Source organism: Coptis chinensis, chromosome 8, assembly GCF_015680905.1.
Source record: "Coptis chinensis isolate HL-2020 chromosome 8, ASM1568090v1, whole genome shotgun sequence".
Taxonomy (NCBI): domain Eukaryota; kingdom Viridiplantae; phylum Streptophyta; class Magnoliopsida; order Ranunculales; family Ranunculaceae; genus Coptis; species Coptis chinensis.
Window position 1 is genome coordinate 96,720,808 of NC_141463.1, and position 20,856 is coordinate 96,741,663.

The 20,856-nt window shown below is 38.3% G+C and overlaps 1 protein-coding gene and 2 long non-coding RNA genes across 4 annotated transcripts in view; 2 read left to right on the forward strand and 1 right to left on the reverse strand.

Annotated features, from left to right (window-relative positions):
- The window catches only part of LOC147484804 (uncharacterized), a 99,447-nt gene continuing 78,591 nt past the window's right edge, over nucleotides 1-20,856 (reverse strand). Inside the window, exons 3-4 of one of the 2 annotated variants that reach the window (XR_015204893.1) lie at nucleotides 685-1,024; nucleotides 1-173 (exon numbers count right to left, since the gene is read on the reverse strand). This is a non-coding gene — a long non-coding RNA (uncharacterized LOC147484804). The remainder of the gene's footprint in view (nucleotides 174-684; nucleotides 1,025-20,856) is intronic. The other variant, XR_015204894.1, reaches the window with a different exon arrangement.
- Nucleotides 14,679-16,897, forward strand: LOC147484805 (clustered mitochondria protein-like). The gene is made up of 8 exons (XM_086576306.1): nucleotides 14,679-14,779; nucleotides 14,917-14,956; nucleotides 15,290-15,396; nucleotides 15,700-15,870; nucleotides 16,028-16,183; nucleotides 16,274-16,405; nucleotides 16,506-16,565; nucleotides 16,661-16,897. The coding sequence occupies exons 4-8, from the start codon at nucleotides 15,769-15,771 to the stop codon at nucleotides 16,895-16,897; spliced, it is 687 nt and encodes a 228-aa protein (XP_086432432.1). The 5' UTR covers nucleotides 14,679-14,779; nucleotides 14,917-14,956; nucleotides 15,290-15,396; nucleotides 15,700-15,768.
- LOC147484806 (uncharacterized) lies at nucleotides 16,943-19,604 on the forward strand. The gene is made up of 3 exons (XR_015205023.1): nucleotides 16,943-17,519; nucleotides 18,047-18,150; nucleotides 18,946-19,604. It is a non-coding gene; the product is annotated as an uncharacterized LOC147484806 (long non-coding RNA).

Genomic DNA, 20,856 nt, shown 5'->3' on the forward strand with positions numbered 1-20,856 from the left:
TCATCAAGGAATATATCAATTTGCAGTTTGCCTAATAATTCTGGACTGCCATGCACTTATCGCTTCTTCGTTGAAAGTTTTTCCACTAACATTTTTGACGGCCTCGAGAAAAGGCTTAATGTCGAACTCTGCATCCCCCATTTTGTCATCCATGCTGAAAGTGTCTTTGTCGTCTGCAAGCATACCAAAGCCATTAAACTAACCATCTTCACAATACGAACAATATACTGGTGTTTAAACTACAACAATATACTGGTGTTTAAACTACAGAAATCAAAGGCTATGCAAATTTAGAATTTTTATGAATTCTACAACAATTTTATGAATTTTTATCTATCTACAAGGCGAAGCATGGCAATGATGGTGATAGTGGTGTTTGTGCTGTAACTGCTCAAAGGGTCTTCACATGTGGGACCTAAACCCCCAAGGATCCCCACTTAGATACTTATCGCATAAGCAAATATCTTTGACTCTCAGTGATCAAATTTTTCAGTGATCAAATTGATTCTATTATATCAAAGGTTCTATCTCAGACTCTCAGTGATCAAATTTTTCTGACACCATTATAGAACTAACAGTAATGTTTCTTAGCAAACCAACTTATATAAAAGGATGGGAAAATTTTTCTTTAGTTGTTGTATCGTAGATCAAGACAATAAATACCAAGTAGATATGATGGCTTACAAGCTTGACTGGAATACTAATAGAAACCATAACTGCTACTTCCTTCTCCCTGTGAGCTCGAGTAACGCATGGATGGAGCAGGTGATTCACCCGCAAAATGAGGGACATATACATCCTCCCTTGAGATAGATGGCCAAGTCTGAACTTGTGGGGAGATCATCTGAGTCGCATCTACTTCAGTGTATTCAGAATATGAAATGCTTTGACTATTCAATTCTTTACGAGCGTATTCCAATAAATCATCCTTAGAAGGGTGCAACCCACTATTCATTTTGCAAATAAAACTAGCCATAGAAGCCGTGGCATGCATGTAGTCTTCTAACATCGTCTTCAACTGTGCCTAAATTGATACCATAATTAAATAAATTAAATGTTGATACAAAAAATAAAATAAAATAAAGTATTTAATTTACTTATTGGTGTCAAGTTGGCATCAATAGGGAGATGTGGCACCAAATCTTTGTCAATTGGTGGAACACGTAAATTAAAGATTTCACCATTAAGACAAGTAACAGGGATAACCCAATTGGCTTCAGGAGTAACAACTGACTCAACTTGTGACAATGAGGGATATGATGAGCGATTAAGAGTTGCCCCCATCGGCTGTGAGATACCTACATCCTCCTTAAGACCAGATGCACCAACAAAGTCCACATTCACACCTCTATAAGTTGGGGGTAGAAGCATCCCCACTGAGACACGAGCCCAATAGTCAGTGTATTGCTGCTCACTAACCTGTCTAATCAAGACATCAACAGAAATGCCCCCAATGTTGTACCATTGGAGCAATATATCAGTCTGGCATCCGTTAAGATTCATATGCGAAGGGGGATCACAAGGAACTGAAGGAACGCCAATGACTTGGCGACGACAACGCTCCTAAATACCAAACATTTACTAACGGTCCAAACAAGATGCATCGCCGACTAGTCAACTCTAATGCTTTCGAACATATGGATGATTTATCGCATGCATGTGGGAATCTACCCATGGTAGCCATACAATAGAACTCCGAGTCACGAGACTCTATCTCGCTGTCGCGACTAGACTTAGATTACAATGGGCTTCACCCGCAACCTTATGACGGTAAGTTGGACCCCAATTATTTATAGCAGGAAATTGGTCGGGCTCTTCAAGTATTCGAACGTGCATGCCATTTCGAAAATAAGAATAATACCAGTACTGAACAAAAACAAATATATTAGCACATAACTAACTATTCAAATCCATTTAAAAAATAAATAACTTTAACTACCTCAATGACTTGCTACATCCCCACCACAGCTTTACTACCATTGCCAATGCCAAAACGACATACCAAGTCCAAAGACATAATCAGATGAGTATATGCAGCTCCTCCCCAGTCATAACTACCGATCTCATCTATCTGAATAAGACTAGCTAGATATCCCAAACGAATCTTGCTGTGGGAATTTGCTAACAATACATTTCCAATAACATACAACATGAAAGCACGAAACCCTATTTCTCTTTCATTAACACCATCTTACCTTTGCATAAGTCATACATCTCTAAATGATTCAGTTTGATGCTGCCACTATAAATCTCATCCTCCGCTAAAAAGGTAAATATTTGATGTTCATCAAATAACTCATATTTTGAATCAAAAGCTACAATCTTTCCTTCTCCAACACGCAACCCGTAAGCATTGAGAAATCAAGGGGCGTAAAGCCTATCTCGCCACATGGAAAATGAAATGTGTGGGTAGAGTCCCACCATCTCTCTACAATTGCTTCAACTAACCTGTCTATCGGACTTTTCAATATCAATTTGAGCAAAGGCGTCAAAACCAACATTCGAAGCATCAATTGAAATTCTCCAAAGTTCACTTGGCTCAACCATTCCATAACGGGGGCCAAAGTCCCTTTCTTACCGACTTTTTCCTTCGTTCCACCACCTTCACGAAAAGTAAAGGATATGTGTGTACTTTCCTCTACAACAACAACACGCTGATAAGAACTAGGATCAAACTCAAAATAAGAAGTCCCTACACGCATTACATCTTACGGATTTGGGACATTTGGTGTCCCCTCGACTTTTTTTCGACTTTGTACCCTTTACCTCAAATTTGTGTAAAATCTTTGGACATTATAACTGTGAGAAATAAATTAACACCAAAATCAAACATAATTTATAATATGAAACTAAATAAATTGGTCTTGCATTCACGACAAATAAAATTAAGTGCAAGTTATGATATGACACAAAACTAGATGATATGGCATTACGACAAATAAAATTAAGTGTCGATTTTCTTTCTCTTGATGGTATGACACAAAACTAGACCACACTATAGTATTCTACGTGCGACTAAACTCCATTTGGACATGATGGTGTCTCCATGTGCATGGATGCTTATGTTGCATGTAAAAATGAAGTACAAGATAAAATCTTAAATGTTCAATATCATAGAGAGTAGAGATTGGGGAGTACCTTGAGGAGCCGCCTGATGAGTGTGAAGATGGAGGGAGCCAAACATGAGTAACTCCAACACTAGCAATATCGGTGATAGAATTTTAAAAAAATTATACCATCCCCTTCTTTCTTACTAGACTCCCGGTTAAATCCCTATGATCATCAAACAAATCATTTTCCCATTTAGAATTCATAAAACAACACGCACAAGTGTACAACTCGTTCAAATACATACATATTAGAGCATATAATACTAATAAAGGAAAAGGAAAATGACTCTCAAATACTTGCCCGAATAATAGTTGAGAAGTTATGAAGGTTGAGAAGAAGGATATGAAAATGAAGAAGCTGAAAAGTAGTTTAAGAAAAAACATATCTTCTTCTATTTATTTGTTCTTCAAACAAGTTATATTGGTTTCGAAGATCCTTATTATTTATAGGGTTGGTATGACATCTTTTAAGTCTTTTTAAGTTTAAGTCTTTTTAAGTCTTTTTTAAGTTTTAAAGTCAAAACCAGACCACACTAATCATAACACGCACTCTTGTATAGACTAGCAATGAGGAGGACTTTGTCAATCTCATCCCACTTCATTTTTGTCCACTAGAATAACCATTGCTAGAATTCTTTCTATGATGCAAAGACACGGTTCAAGATAGATTCAAATAAGAGACGCTGGATTGTAACAAGTTCAAAACTTGAATATATAAAAGGCCTAACACTCTTTGCCCATATCTTTAGAGTATGGCTAGATTGGCTAACACCCTACACGCAACTATATGGCCTAAAGAATTCACTCCCCAATGTATTATAACCATAAAATGTGCTATCTCGAAAATTGAACGATTATATGGCCTAAATGATGCCATGATGAATGGTATTTGCAGAGAAGAAGATACTCTAACCAAAGGTTGCGGCGTAACAATGATAAAAAGAGAGGGAGTTAATTCAATACCAATACAAGAGAAATGAAACCGAGAAAGCGTAATTTAGTCGAACCACCCTAACTAAGTTGCATATAATCTACGTTTCTCCCTTCCATTTTGCTTATCGCGACATTCAGTTTCACAATCTTGTAAAGATTTCAGTGTAGATACAGATGTTCCAACTTCAAAGGTGTTGTTATCTTGAAATTCTACTTAAAAGAGACGCAAAAAACCTGGTAATTTGAAGTCCGCTAAATTTGCACCCTTTCTTCAAGATTGGGTGGAAACACTCAAACACCTACACTTGCAAATATGCAAAATACTAGTTCAAAATTGTTGAGTTCTAGGTTCATAATTTCATATCACATGGAAATGTTCACGGATGAACAACCTGACGTCCCCAATTAGGAATAAAAGCAAAACCAGGATCACCATTTCTCAAGACTCGAAGTCTCGAGAGAAAAAAATGTGTGCAATCACAAAAACAACTATAAATCAAAACATTTCAAAAATGGAAATGTCCACAGCCATGTAACAAATATAGTGTGAATGTCGCGACTACTCTTGGTTGTATTTGTACCATCTTTTTTCAAAAAAAAAAAAAAAAAAAAAAAAACATGCATTTATATGTACCATAAAAACATGCTTTGAAGGAAATTGAACAAATAATTGGTGTGCAATCACAAAAACAACTATAAATCAAAACAAAGGGATTTCTTTATTCACATTTACAACAGTGTAAAGTACAAGAGTACTATAAACAAGCTTGTAGAATTACCTGCGGCAGTTTTTTTGCTTCCCTCTTTCTTTCCAGCCATTTTTGTGGGAAGTGGCGATGAAAAATCCAAAATTTGGCGCCAATTTCTTGATTTCTATTTTTTTCGCGCGGTGGTGGTGTTGAACAGTGAGAATGAGTGAGAGTGAGAGTTTTTTTTTTTTTTCTAGGTGTTTTTTGTTTGAAAGGGTAATATTGGGAGATAAATAACTACACTTTGTGGGAGTGGCGTATAAAAAAATCGAGTTTTTTTTTTTTTTTGCCGCCACTCACGATGGCGGATAACAAAAGTCAATATTATTGTTGGAAACAAATAACCGATATTTAATATTTTGTGTTGCACGCCATTGTCATCGGGCGGCCGGAAAAATAAACCATTGGGTTTGATTTCGCTATCCCACTAATCGTATCTATTGTGCTATTGTGGTTTGGTGTTTTGGTGCACCAAACCATTGGATTTAGCCTTAAGTAGCAAAATCCACGAGGAGGTAGCTCTTCTCAAGCTCCTCTTCCTACCCAAGAAAAGGCCCACCGATCCAACCTCCATAGAAAAAGAAAAAAACATCCTCCGCCACCGAGGCAAATGGTGTCGACAAATCAAAATCTGCTAAGATTACTACCTCCAACATACCCACTTCAATACCATCCAACTCTTTCTCTTCTCTTGCAACTGATTCTCTCACCAAATCCACCAAAATTCCTTCCTCCTCCTCTTCGGAGGTCTTCGCACCAAATCGGTACATAGAAATAAAGAAAATTTTTGACTTCCGCCTCCTCTTCTTCTCGACCTGCCGACACCGGGCCTCGGTGAGGCATTGGTTGTCAACACCATCCTCCCCGAGATCGATCAGCCATGGGCGTTCTTTCGCCCAAGATCGGTTCCAAGTTATGTGTACTTCCCCGAAAAGGTATGCATATACTCTTTCCCCTTACCTTTACTTTTATTACTTTTATCTTTGCTTATTAATTAACTTGTCTTTTGCACTTTCGACACCGGTTCAAAGTGGCGTTGTGAACCGGTTTGAAGCTGATTTGGCTCACTTCCGCCATTTGAGGGAAGATAATGAGCAACCAAAGAGGGATAGAGCACAACTTCATGAATCCTTTGAGGAAGAGAAACCAAGCATCTTTGCGACCCTCACGGTCGGGCGCCCTCCTCTCTAAGCCGGACTCTTGCGAAAAGCTAAAAGGATCTGCTATCGGTGACTGAAAAAGTTTGTTGAGGAGAATACATATTCTTGAGACCAACATGCTTGTTGGGAGATTTCACTAGAAGGTCACACCTCAATCTAGCTACTTTCTATCCCAAATGATTTCAACTTGGAGATCACACCAAGGAAATCACCCACCCAAAGACTTTGGTAGTTATCACAACAACCTCAACCAAAGCAAAACCACTACAATATCATCACAATTCATAGCAACAATAATAATGGAAGTAACAATGCAAAGAGACACAAAGATTTAGGTGGTTCGGTAAATGTTACCTACATCCACACACAAGAGCCGAGTTTCCTTTATAACAAAGATTGGAGAGTTTACAAGAGATCAAGAATCAATAAGAAGAGGCCTCACTCAAACCCTAGCTCAACAGAGCTCCCACAATACCCTAGAAATGAATCTCTCAAAGTTGTACTTCAAAACCCTAATCTATTTCCTTTATATAGGTGTACATAGACAAAGGGGAAGTAAAATGGGCTTGGGCCTCAATTCGAGCGGAGCTTGAGGCGCGTCATGGAATAGGTGTGGCGGCCCTCTTCATCGAGCATGGCGAAGTCCGCATGATGTGATATGAGCCCTCTTCAATCGATCATCAGCGCGGTTACGGATATAAGGCCATATGGACGAAGCGTGGTGGTCGCATCTTCATCGGGGTGAGTGTGGTGGTGAACGGACACCGGAGCAAAGCTCGACGGTTCCAACAAACCCAACAATCTCCCACTTGGAACCTTCGAGATTCTTCATGCATATCACATCTCAATTGTAACCAACTCAATCCAAATCCAAAACTAAAGAAACACTTTCGGCTCATCCATCATGGTCTTCAAGCAAGAAGACCCACCGGGTTGAACACAACTTCAACTTCTCGATGAAACGCGGTCTTGGTCAACATATCCGCCGGATTCTCACTCCCTTGGATCTTCTCAAGTGCCAAGACCTCATCCTCCAACGAGATCGGATAAAATGATACCGGAGACCAATGTGCTTGGTCCTAGAATGAAAGGCGGAATTCTTGGCAAGATGTATAGCACTCGGTACCGTCAGCCGTAACACACTTTCTCTTGCTTCATCCCAAGCTCTTCCATCAATCCTCAGAAACCAGGATCATCTCTTTGCTTGCCTCTCAGAACGGCCACATACTCGCTTACGGGTACACAAAGCAACAATCTTCTCAGAATCGAAATCCAACTCATCGCGGTAGCACCCTCATAAAGACATAACCAAGAGTGCTTCTTCTGCGATCTACTTCTCCTGCAAAAATCGGCATCCACATACCCTGCGCGTTCACAACACCCTTCCATAACAAAGGCATTTCTCGTAGTACCTCTCGGATATCTCAATATCCACTTCACGGCTTCCCAATGTTGCTTGCCGTTTAGACATAAATCTATCGGCGGCCCACCTAATGCTTGGGCTATATCCGGACGTGTGCAAACCATGGCATACATAAGACTTCCAATGGCAGAGGCGATGGTACCTTGGCCATGAAGTTTCTTTCCTCAACAGTCTTGGGAGAGTGTTCCTTGGACAACTTGAAGTGGACTGCCAAAGGTGTGCAAACTGGTTTCGCACTACCCATACTGAACCTCTTCAATACCTTCTCAATATACTCAGCCTGAGACAACTCCAGAATACCTTTCTGCCTATCTCTTCTGATCCTCATCCCTAGAATCTGTTTCGCTGCACCCAAATCCTTCATAGAGAACTCACTTGCTAACTTCTCTTTCAATCTCCCAATTTCTGACATATCAGAACTCGCTACTAACATATCATCAACATATAGCAACAGGATGATGTAGGCGAGTCGAACCTCTTGAAGTAGCAACAATGGTCGTTGCACTTATAGTAGCCATTTCCTTGCATGAAGTTATCAAACTTCCCGTACCCTTTACCTGGGGGCTTGTTTCAAACCATACAAGCTCTTTTCTCGAGCCCCGTGCATACCATATTCTCTTTACCGCTTCTTGATGAAACCCTCCGGTTCTGCATATAAATTTCCTCAACTAGGTCACCATGGAGGAAGGGCGGTTTTAACATCCAACTTTCAAGATATAAATCTTCCACTTTGCAACAATACTCAACACCGATCCGAATAGTATTCGGTTTCACCACCGGGAGAATATCTCTGTGAAGTCAATGCACGCTTTTCTGAAAAACCTTGACTACTAGCCTTGCCTTGTATCTCTGGGAACCATCATGTTCCTCTTTGACTCTAAACACCCATTTGTTCTGTAGAGCCTTCTTGCCCATGGGTAGTTTGGCTAACTCCCACGTGCCACAAGAGATGAGGGACTTCATCTCATCTTGCATAGCAAGCTCCCACTTGCTTGCATCACTCACCTCCAATGCTTCATCATAGCATTGAGGCTCGCCACCATCAGTAAGTAGCAAGTAATTCACATAGGTGGAGGGCGGATATCTCGAACTCGGTACATGTGGCCTGGATGTCTTCCTTGGGGCATGAGGTGGAGATGGACTCGGTGGTGTAGTATCCTCATTATTCTCTGAGTCACTACTACTGTCATCCTCTGACTGTGGGGCTCCCACTATACCACGACTTACATCGAAGTCTTCCAACTCAACATACTCTGTGCCTCTCTCTGTACCCGATTCCTTGGTTTGTGCTTCATCTCTGTCCTTGTACATCACCTTTTCATTAAACACAACATCTCTACTACGAATGATTTTCCGATTTTGATCATCCCAAAAACGATACCCAAAATCATCACCGCCATAGCCAATGAAGGTGCACTTTAGTGACTTAGCATCAAGCTTGCTTCTAGCTTGGTCACTAATGTGGACATAGGACACACAACCAAACACCTTCAAATGGGAAAGGTTCACATCCTTCCCGCTCCACACTTCCTCTGGAATCTTAAAATCCAAAGGCACTGATGGTCCTCTATTGATCAGGTAAGCTGCTGTGCTAACACTTTCTGCCCAGAACTGCTTGGGCAAGCCTGCTAGTGTACGCATACACCTAGCTCTCTCTGTCAGTGTTCTATTCATCCGCTCTGCAACCCCATTCTGCTGAGGTGTCCCTGGCAAAGTCTTTTCCATCTTGATGCCATTGTCGACCAAGATTTTTAAAACCTGAATCCTCATACTCTCCACCGTTGTCGGATCTCAGCTTCTTTACTTTCAAGCTTGTCTCATTCTCAACCATGGCCTTCCAAGTCTTGAACACTTCAAATACTTCTGACTTGTGTCTCAAGAAATAGACCCACACCTTCCTAGTATGGTCATCAATGAAAGTCACAAAATATGACTTTCCGCCAAGTGAAGAGACATTAGGCGCCCCCGGACATCTCAGTATGTATCAACTCAAGCCTTCTAGCTTTCGAGTCGACCCATTCTCTAAAACTCACCCGCTTCGCTTTCCAAATACACGCTTCACGTCTCAATTTCAAAGTCAATTTCGATCAGAACTTTGGGAGTTTACCGTAAGAGTGAAGGATTTTCATTCCTTTCTCACTCATGTGACCAAGTCTGCGGTGCCAAACATTCGATCCTCTTTGCCATGTGCCCGCGGCAATCGACTCACAACCATGTGCAGTCATGTAGAGTGTACCATCTTTCTTACCATTTGCAACAATCAATGAACCCTTCGAGACCTTCCAAGTATCACCCGGTAAAGATCAGTAACAAATCCTTCACTTGCCAATTGCCCCACGAAAATCAAATTCTTCCTCAAATCCGAACATGTCCGACGTCCCTCAATAACCATGACGAGCCATTCATCTTGATATGCACATCACCCCTTGCCGACAATGTCACAAGGTTGGTCATCACCGAAAAGACCGTTCCAAGGTCACCTTCGTTAGTAGTTCTCAAGGAACTCGATGTGAGGTAGCATGGAAAGATGCCGGAATCAAGTACCCAAGACTCCTTCTTGTGCTCCATCGAACATATCAAAGCGTCATTTACCATCTCAACAACATTAGCTTCTTGATTCTTTTCTTGTTCTTATTAATGTTGTTGTTGTTTCTTGGTGCCGGCAATTGGGGCTATAGTGGCGGGCCTACCACAATTATAGCACACCACTTCACTCATGTCTCGAGGTTTGTGTTCAACGCTTTTGCAATTGGGAGGCTTGAGATTTCGATCTCCCCCACTCCACTTCTTCTTACTACGACTCTGTTTGACTTTCTTCCCCTACTTTTTCGCTTTGATGCCGACCACGAAGTTGATCCCCGAAGATGACGGACAATCCTGTCTCCGATTTCCTCGGTTAGTACCATACTAACAACGTGCTCAAACTTCAACTTGGTCATTCCCCGAGCCACTAATAGCCGCCATAGTAGTCGCATTCCAACTTGGAGGCAATTGTCCAAGTATCGCCAAAGCTAGCACCTCATCACTAAATGTAATCTCAACCGACTCCAATTGGTCCTTAGTTTGGTTGAATTCATTTAGGTGATCCTGAAGGAGGTCCCCTCCAACATTTTCATACTAAATAGCTTGGTGATCAAATAGACTTTGTTCAAGGGCCGGGGTTGTTCATACATCGTAGTAAAGTGCCTCCATGAGACTTCACTTCTTCTCTTCTCGGTCTTAATATTGAAGGCTACCGACTTGAAAAGACTCAATCGGATTGTGGCCAAGGCCTTTCTATCTTGCAAATCCCATTTATCTTGTGGAATCTCATCGGGCTTCTCACATATCAATGTTTCCATCAAATCCTTTTGATAGAGAACATCCTCAATTTGCATCTTCCAATAGCGAAGTTTGTTCCACAAACTTCTCTATCTTATAGCTTTTCTTTTTGGGTCGTCATGACTCTCATCAATCAAAACCTACGGTGGAGAACCTCTCGGAGGAATTTCCTCAAACACCTAGCCTCAAATGCTAAAGGTGGAAACTTTCCTCACCTATGCTCGATACCACTTTGTTGGGAGATTTCACTAGAAAGTCACACCTCAATCTAGTTACTTTCTATCCCAATGATTTCAACTTGGAGCTCACACCAAGGAAATCACCCACCCAAGACTTTGGTAGTTATCACAACAACCTCAACAAAGCAAAACCACTACAATATCATCACAATTCATAGCAACAATAATAATGGAAGTAACAATGCAAAGAGACACAAAGATTTAGGTGGTTCGGTAAATGTTACCTACATCCACACACAAGAGCCGAGTTTCCTTTATAACAAAGATTGGAGAGTTTACAAGAGATCAAGAATCAATAAGAAGAGGCCTCACTCAAACCCTAGCTCAACAGAGCTCCCACAATACCCTAGAAATGAATCTCTCAAAGTTGTACCTCAAAACCCTAATCTATTTTCTTTATATATGTGTACATAGACAAAGGGGAAGTAAAATGGGCTTGGGCCTCAATTCTGGAGCACGAGCGCGAGCGCGCCTATGGGTGAGCGCGAGCGCCCTCTTCATTAAATCATGAGCTGAAGGCCATAGATGAGCCAGGCGCCCTCTTCAATCGATCATGGCCTGGCCAGCTTTATAGATAGATGAGCGGCCCTCTTCATCGTAACCGTGGTGAGTGTGGTATACGGACACCGGAGCAAAGCTCGACGGTTCCAACAAACCCAACATGTATCAGCTATATCATTATGATTTTATTGTTTCTCAAAACTAATTATTTTCCTTCAAAGATTTTTTATTATATTACACTCTGTGCATGAGAAATGCATATTGCATGTTGTAGTCACTTTTAAAACATAAATGTGTCAGATTTGGTTGGGATCATCCAAAATAGTGAGTTATAAGCATCATTATCCATTGCTTTAATAGATGAACAAACAGAGAAACTGCGATTAATATTTTGGTTTCTAACTTGGCAATTAAGCTGTGGGGAACCTGAAAAGGCAGAATCTACAGGTGATATTATCTTTTACTATAAGCTTTGAGCGTTGTGTAGCATTCTAAATCGATAATCCTGTACGTTGGTCGCTGGAGCAGCCATTGACTACTTTCCAACTTATTGTACTGTAATGTAATGTGTGCATCTACTCCAATGGAAGATTGAGTGTAGGTGAATGAGAAAGTGGAATTCATCATACAGCTTGTGCTTTACTGTTATTGTATCGATATTGAGAAACGCAATACAGAGTGTGTATCATATAGAAAAAGTGTTATTGGCATTAGTTCTTCTAGATCAAGTTCACAGTTATTTTAGCTTTACTTTTGATCACAGTTTAGCTGACGAGGCAAAGTTGAGTAACTTAAATGATTTCCATAATAATATGTTAAGTAACAGAAAGTGCTTAGATTCATCAATGTCGTTATGTCCCGTGTCTTGTTATTTGCAGGTATTGCCTACACTCTCAGCAAGTCAGGAAGGCCTGCAATCTTTACTCGTGATCCAGATGCAAATGCACTTGAATTCACACAAGTTGACAGCTAATGTATAAATCTTCAAGCACGGTTGTATTTCTTGGGCAATATCAAAGCTTGTACATATTATAGATGTGATATTTGGGTTACCATGGATTTTTTGTTGTTGTTTCAGTATGCCAGGGCTGACAGTTAAATACACATTATATGTCTACATTTCCATGTACCTATACTGAAGGATTTTCAGACAGATAATACCCAATTGATTTGTAATATGAAGCTTCCCTGGTATATAATTACTTTATTCATGTCGTCTGTCATTTTCGAAGTGGATCCTATCGTTTAAGGATGTTTCAAAGTATTTATATAGGGAATTGATTGGTTGGACATTTAGTCGGTTTTTTCCCCCTCTTTGAACATCATACTTTGTAAGTTGAAACTCTTTGTCTGTACAGATGGAGTTTGAAAACTGAATGGAAAGTGCTCTCAAAATTTCGATTAAAAAATAAATAAATAAATAGTACAAAAGGGAGAACACAGCAACAATATTGAAAATGACAAACCCAGAAAAATTCTGTCTCCAGAAAGAAATTCAAAATATTACTTGCATTGCCTTTGTATCTAATTTTTATCAGTTCGTAGCTACCTTGAAAGCAAAATTCTAGCGGCGAACTGCAACCACAATGTCGCCATATTCTGTACTCAGAAAGAAACATCAAAGAATTGGTTTTCATTTGATATCATCTCTTGCATATTCAATTTTTAATGTTCAAATGTGATTTTGTTCCTTGTATAGAATGAAGGAACGGATGTATAACAACATGCACAGTCTGAGATCAACTTAAAACGTAGATTAAGTCTGTAATAGTAGTAATCTCTACTAGTAGCATATCCTATAATAATGATCGTGGCCTCTTAAATTCATCCGGATTTTTTTCTTACGTATAATGCCTATGAATAAATAATTAAATCAAAACACCTAAATACCATTTACAAAGATAACTTGGTTTTTTTCTGTTTTTGTTAATATATTGTATCTATATTGTCCTTAAATAAAACTACTAGTTAGTACTTTAATTAGGAGTAATTGGTCATTTCATGTGGGAATTATAAATAATCATATAATTTATGTTTTGATTTTTCCTTTTTTACGGTTTATACTTCAAATATTCATTTCAAGGATTGTTCCAATTTCAGGGTACTATTGTCTCATCAAGTGCAATTTGCAACTTCTTATTTCAAATGCAAAGGTATGGTCTTCTGCGTAAATTTTTTCTATTTTTTTTATTGAATTTTTGGCCTTTCAACATATGCCGTTGAGATACTACTGACCATTTCAGTTAGTTAAATGCGTTAGCTTTTTTTTTTTTGTAATCACCAGTTTAACTTTTACTGTTCACTTTAGGCAAAAATAAATTCCCACACACCAAATTGTTGCGTAACCTTCTGTATATGGTGTTTTTGGAATTTATGTTGGTAATCACGAACTGTTTGATTAAATGCTTATTTGATGTTTATGTTTGTTCTACTTTAATATTTTTTGTTCTATAATCGTTGTATTAGGTTTACATTTTGAGGATAGTACCATGGATTTTGTATTATAATGTATTGTCCTATGAATTTGGCATTCATATGTCTTTCTATCTATTTTTATGCACCGTTATCTAGGTTTCATGTGTCACACTACATGGAAGGAGTAAATAGCATTATCAGTCATCCTGGCTTCCTTATATGTCATTTCAAATTAACACAATATTGTCTGTAGCATCACCTGTAAAACAACTTGATATTTTTATGCTAGGGTATTGATGTCTCATCAAGTGCAATTTGCAACTTCTCATTTCAAATGCAAAGGTACGGTCTTCTACCTAAATTTTTTCTATTTTTTTATTAAATTTTTGGCCTTTCAACATATGTTGTTGAGATATTTTGGATTAAGCGCACTATCTCAACAAGTTGTTGTGCATTATAGTTTTGAGGTAAATCATTTAACTTCTTATATCTGCTTTGTCCCGAATGAGATTTCTTAGCATAGATGCACATATGTATTAGTTTTGAAATGCTTTTACTGTTTATATGCTAAGCGTGGGCTGCTCATATCTTAACAGGTGGGCGTTACAGTTATAGCACACAAATATGATTTTGATACAGCAACACCATTCCAAATTTCAGATATATTTGATCTCCAATCTGTGGTGAAGCATTCAGTGCCTGTATGTTCAAAAGCTAGGGATCTTGTGGAAACTGGGAAAGTTCGGTTGGCAGAGGTATTTTTTTTTTGTGTTTCATCCTCTCTGAGCGATTCATTTCCGTAGAGATTTTCTTTTTGTTTTGTGTAGTAATTGGTAGTGGATACTATGTTCTGCTTTGGGAATCGTTTAAGGGAATGCTTAATAAGGCTTACACTTTGTTTTCGAAAGCATTTTCCATGCTTCAGCAAGTATGCTCTTTCCATATACCCACATTTCATGGTTTCCATTTCTTTTTTTCCTTTTTATATTAAGCATCGCGTTTTAGTGCTACCAATAAAATAATTTAACTTCTTTGTGTTTCTGTTTGACCGCGGGTGCAGTGCAGGTTACTGGTCCCATGCATCGAGAGTTGCAAATTGCTGCTGGTAATTACCATTTATATATTAACTTTTCTCCCTTCTTATATATCCCTTGGTTTCTTTTTCTGTGATACATATCTGTTGGGTGGATGAGACATCTATTGTTCTTCCTTACCGACTATCTTAGTGGTACCATAAATTTTTTTCTGAATTTTCCTTGAAAACTAAGGTCTCATCGTCAATGCAAGAGACTGCCCATTTATTATCTTTTCTGTTTGACTCTTGCATTGACGGGTTTTTGAACTAAGAACATAATGTAGTGAGTAGAACTGGTATTTATAGTGTTTGTAATTTTTTTTTATGTGCATGGTGTTGATAATGTAATTTTTCTATCATTAGGTACCTTGCAATGGTGGAGACATGGCAGGAGCAATAATGTAGCATCACAAAGAACTTATCATAAATGAGCGCTACCTCGGATTGGACCACCCAGATACTGCTCACAGGTACCAATTAACCTGTCAATACCCTCATAATTATAGTTGTAGAAGGGAAAACTCCTCCATAAAGCAACACACAAAGAGTTTTCCGATTCCTTATTTAATGTTGTATACTAGCTTTCAATCAGATTATTGTTGGTTTGTGTATGTGTGTCTTTCATTGTTACAACTATGGCAATATGGCTCCCTTCTATCATGGTCTGAACCAAACGGAGCTCACTCTACGGCATATGTCCCGAACATTGCTCCTACTAAGTTTATCATGTGGTCCCGATCATCCTAACGTGGCTGCAACTTTCATAAATGTAGCTATGATATACCAGGACATTGGGAAGATGAATACAGCTCTTCGTTATTTGCAAGAAGCCTTAAAAAAGAATGAGCGCCTTCTTGGTGAGGAGCATATTCAGACCGCTGAATGCTATCATGCTCTGGCCATTGCATTCAATTGTATGGGGGGCTTTCAAACTTTCTCTCCAGGTAAGTCTTTGTAAGGATTGTTTCATGTATAGGGTAGTACGACTATCTGTAAAGAATGGTTAATAGTTCTCTCACCAGATCAAATTCTATGTATTTATGTGGTTCTGATCATCCTGACATGGCTGCAACTTTCATAAATGTTGCTATGATGTACCAGGACATTAGGAAGATGAATACAGCTATTCGTTATTTGCAAGAAGCCTTAAAAAAGAATGAGCGCCTTCTTGGTGAGGAGCATATTCAGACCGCTGCATGCTATCTTGCTCTGGCCATTGCATTCAGTTGTATGGGGGCTTTCAAACTTTCTCTCCATGTAAGTCTTTGTAAGGATTGTTTAATGTATAGGGTAGTATGCCCGGGAAATTGAATGCTTGTAAAATTATACGGAGTTTTTTGTTTGTAGCATGAAAAGAAGACATACGACATACTTGTGAAACAGCTTGGTGAAGAGGTTCAAGGACGCGGGATTCTCATAACTGGATCAAGACATTTAAGATGCGCGATCTTCAGGTCAAAGGACGTCTTAAAGTTACAGGTGTTACCTTTAAGTGCTATATTGGAGTTTGTCAATTCACAAAAAGATGTTTGTTTCACCCCTCACTTGGTGGTTTTAACTTATATAAGCAACTGCACAGAAGCAAAAAGGGAAAGCAGCCAATGTTGCTTCTGCTCAAAAGTCTTTTGATATATTGAAGGTACTTGCTGATTATTATTATCTTGATAAGATAGCTTCATATGAAAATTTTGAAAATATATGCGAGGTATTGAAGAAATGTGTTTTGGATAGCAGGCCAATCCGGAGCTGATTCAAGCTTTCCAAGTTGTTGCAACTGGAGGGTCTGAAAATGCTGGATTAACAGCCAACAAACCCTTTGGTACATCAATAATGGGGGAGAACCTGAATCGAAGTAGGGATGTCGATGAATGGGTTGCCCGTGCGACAACAGAGGTTAGGAAGAAAGCGGCAAAGAAAGGGCCTTCCCTGCCTGTTCCAGTTCAAGTTGTGCCTCCACTCACAAATTCTTAATAGCATCAATTCTGGGGGTAACCGCGATAATCTCTCGAAAGCAATGCAGAGTCAGAGGAACCTAAGAAAGAGACAGCTAGTCCTTCGGATAAGCAAGGTGATGTTAAAAAAAATGGAGCTGTCACAGGTCGAGAAGATAAGGCTCCTGCTGGATTGGGTACTGATTTAGCTTCATTGGATTCGAAGAAACAGAAAACGAAATTGAAGTCAGCCCTCTCATTAAGCATACCACCAAAGCACTATCTATGAAGAACTAATAGGGTCATGCCATCAACGGATTTTAGTTTTGCAGCTTAAAAGTTTAAAGTAGATTAGTGGACTTTTTTTTTTGTTTTACCTCCATGTTGATTTATAATACAATTCTAATGTGACCTTTCTTAGATTTTCTACTATTAAATGAGTTGATAGGTCTGCTGATTTGCTTTTTATATTATGTTTAGCAGGCGTCATTTTTCATGACCACGTCCCAAAGTTGAAGCAAAAAGTGTTTCACACTTAAAGTAAGTATGCGAATAAAGCGCAAGTAATCCATACCCCCCTTGGACAAGGTTAGTTCTAGGAACTGAATGTTAGTTCTTCATAAAGATCAAGCACTATCAAGTGTAGTCTCTTGGAACTCAAGGTTAGTTCTACATACAGATCTTCCTACTTTATGCAACGCATCTACTGTTTAATCTTTTGTACCAATGGATAGTTGCTTTGGATGCGCATGTGGTTTGAAGTGTGTTGGAATCCAAGTATGATAACTATGGGTTTTTTTTTTGCCCATAAGTGGATTTTATCATATTGTTTGTTTCAATTGGAAATTTAAGCTTCTGTGTTGCATAGAAAAAATCATAACGATCGGGTTGTTATGCTATTTTTCAGTATATATGACAATACGGAGGATTAAGGTTACAACATCACTACTTTAGCATGATTATAATAGTTACAAAGATTATGGTCTTCATTTCAAATCTGTGCTCTCAAATTTTTTCCTAGCAGAACCTTTAGATTGTTGGGTTAGCTCTTAATTCATGCTAATTGAATATGGTGTGTTCTTGATTTAGCTCGTGGTTATCAATTCCGTTTTTGGTTCTGACAGTAGCTTGGTTATAACCATAAAATTGAATGGATATATAATATCACTGCAATATGACGTGTTGACAGGTATGTAGAGGAACCACTTTCTCCCATCATCTTCCTATAGCAGTCATCACTTTTGTGTTTTTGGGTCGCTCAGCTCATGTCCAAATGGAGAGAGGTAAACTGAGGTAGATTTTTTTTCTCCCATTTACATTGAGATGATCCTTAGGTTAGTTAGGTGAATGTTTACTATATGAGCTTCAAATAGGGCTTCAAATGTTTTTTATTCAAAAGTTTTTTTATTAAAACTGTATGTATTCTTATGTAGATTTAATGCCACGTCCACCGTAATTTTGAATTTATATAAGGGGGTGGTAACCGATTTTTTTTAATGGTATGGTCCAAAGCATGCATGCATTCTTCTATTTCCTTTAAATTCATCACATGTTACTGGCGACACCATTGATAGATAGGATAGGAGAAAACATTGCACACCTGAAAAGAAACATAACCATTAGTTTAATATTGTACCCGACAATGATGGGTAGCGAAAGATAAATAACATGGTCATTTGTAGAGATTAACCAGAACTCACAATTTTAAGATGGACGAAATGTTATTGCATATATAGGATATCTATGATATATTCACCTTAAACGCGGTAACAACCTTTTTGAGGAGCAAACATAGTTTTTAGCATAATATGACTACGGATAGTCAAGGTATATAACTTTTTATTTTCACCAAGTAGGACCTATTTTTTTGAACTTCTGGACACTATATTTGTTGGAGGAGATGAATTTTGCTTCTTTGGTAATTTTATCACTCAGGCAAGATGTTGTAGATACGAATACTTCACCGTGCACATGCTGATATTTATTTTATCAATATATCTAATAATTATTATTCGGCGTGTTTCTAGGTGATTGTGATTTGATATTGTAAAATCTACCTTCTTTGATTTTTTTTGCCCCTTTTACCAGGGTCATGCTAGCTAGCCATAGTTCTATAAGTCATATACCGTACATAATTGAAATTGGCTCAACAACTCAAGAGGAATATCTATTTCACGATGCTACTGTCAGAAGGAATATAAATGTGGATATAATTCCAAACAAGACAAAGAAATGTATAAGGTATGAGGTAAGAATCTCTTAGTATATTTGGGCTGATGTATGGAGTTAGTTTGAGTGTTTGTTGAGATATATAGTTGCATATTCAAAGGATAAACTATAACTTTTTTTTATCTTGTCTCTGTTATTGGAAGACAATAGCTTCTATAGTAATATTGAATGCAGAAGCTAAGCTAGAAACTGTGCTACCTCAATGGGATCAGTAACTAAACTTTATCTTGAAGTCCCCAGGGTAATAGACTTCGATTCTACAATTGGATGGCTTTGCAAGTTGTTAACACCTCCAACGATTTCGCAATCCCATAAAAGCTCTCACCTTTGATTTGTAGTCTTTCTTAGTGAACCCTCAAAGATGCCATTATTACATCTCCATCCAACTGGGATTAGCAAAGGCTCATACTTCTGAATGGGGTTGTTTTATGCATCTATCATTAGGCAAACTCATTTAATTGTATTTGAACTTTTAATAAGCTTTTCTTTATTTAATTTCATTAGTACCATGCTCTTCCTCCTTCTATAAAATTAAATCTGGACTCTTTTTTTTTTTTTTTATGGTCATTGGTCAAGAGCAAGCTGCGTGAGCCAAACAACTTTGGACCATCATTGGCAACTAAGTTAAAAAACTTGATTTAAAATTATCAAACCTTACAAGAGGCTGACAAATTAGTAGTATAAACAATTTTGTAATTTTAGGTTGAGTTTTACTTATGTTGTATAAACATGAAAACCTATTATGTAATCTACTTTTGATGTTGCTTTAATATTAATGTGACACATGTAAATACTCAAATTCATCTTACTATTTAATTTGCATCGTACGATTGAACTGTCAAATTATTGCATACAGAACAAAAACAACAATTTGTATTTTAGTTGCATGACTCTTAGTGCTTCTTGCCTTCTTCTATCTAGGATCGGTGTCGTTGCTTTGCCAAAGTAAAATATTGAACATATTGGATTGTGATGGTCGATATATATAAGTTTGTGCTTCTACTACAGAACACTATTCCAACATCCAAGCATTTCCCAACTTGAAGCGGTATGCAATTCACAAGGCTTCATCCTTTCTCTTCTGGCATCATAGCTCGGCCTTTTTTTCTCTTACTATATCACCATTATCGCCATATATTTGAGATACACAAATACATTTTTTTTTTTAAATATTCAAAATTTTCGTTGTCTACGCTCTACAGCACATGTCATCATGCCAACCTACATTGCAAAATACCAGAGCTAATGTCCTCGGTTAAATAGAAACAATTACTCAAGACTACCTCTCCAGTTCAGGCTCATCGAGCGTGCCCAATTTACCTAAGGGTACGGTTGGATACTGATTTCAGTGAATAGCGTTACATAAATGCTTTTGATGCACTAACCTTTTATTTTTGTCGTTTGCAATGTGCACTTGCTAGGATGAGAGGCTCAAAGTACATTTTATTTGGAGCTATACTTAAAAGTTTATTGTTTAGGTATGCCTGGAAATCAAATAGGAGTGGAGTTCCATTCAATTTAAAATTTAAACGGCTGCCAGTGTGTCTGCTCAGACATAATGTCAATTGTAAGTGTCCTCACCCAAATTATGTTTACACAGTTCCGCGCAGTTCCGCCAAGGCCCAATCCATTTATCATTTTATTCCCTATTCATTACCTAAGGTAAATTGTTTTGCATTATGCCTATATTTTTTATTTCGTTTTTGTTTTTCAATTTTCAAATACTAATGTGTTATCTACTTAACTACTTGACTTATTGCCTTGTTAACT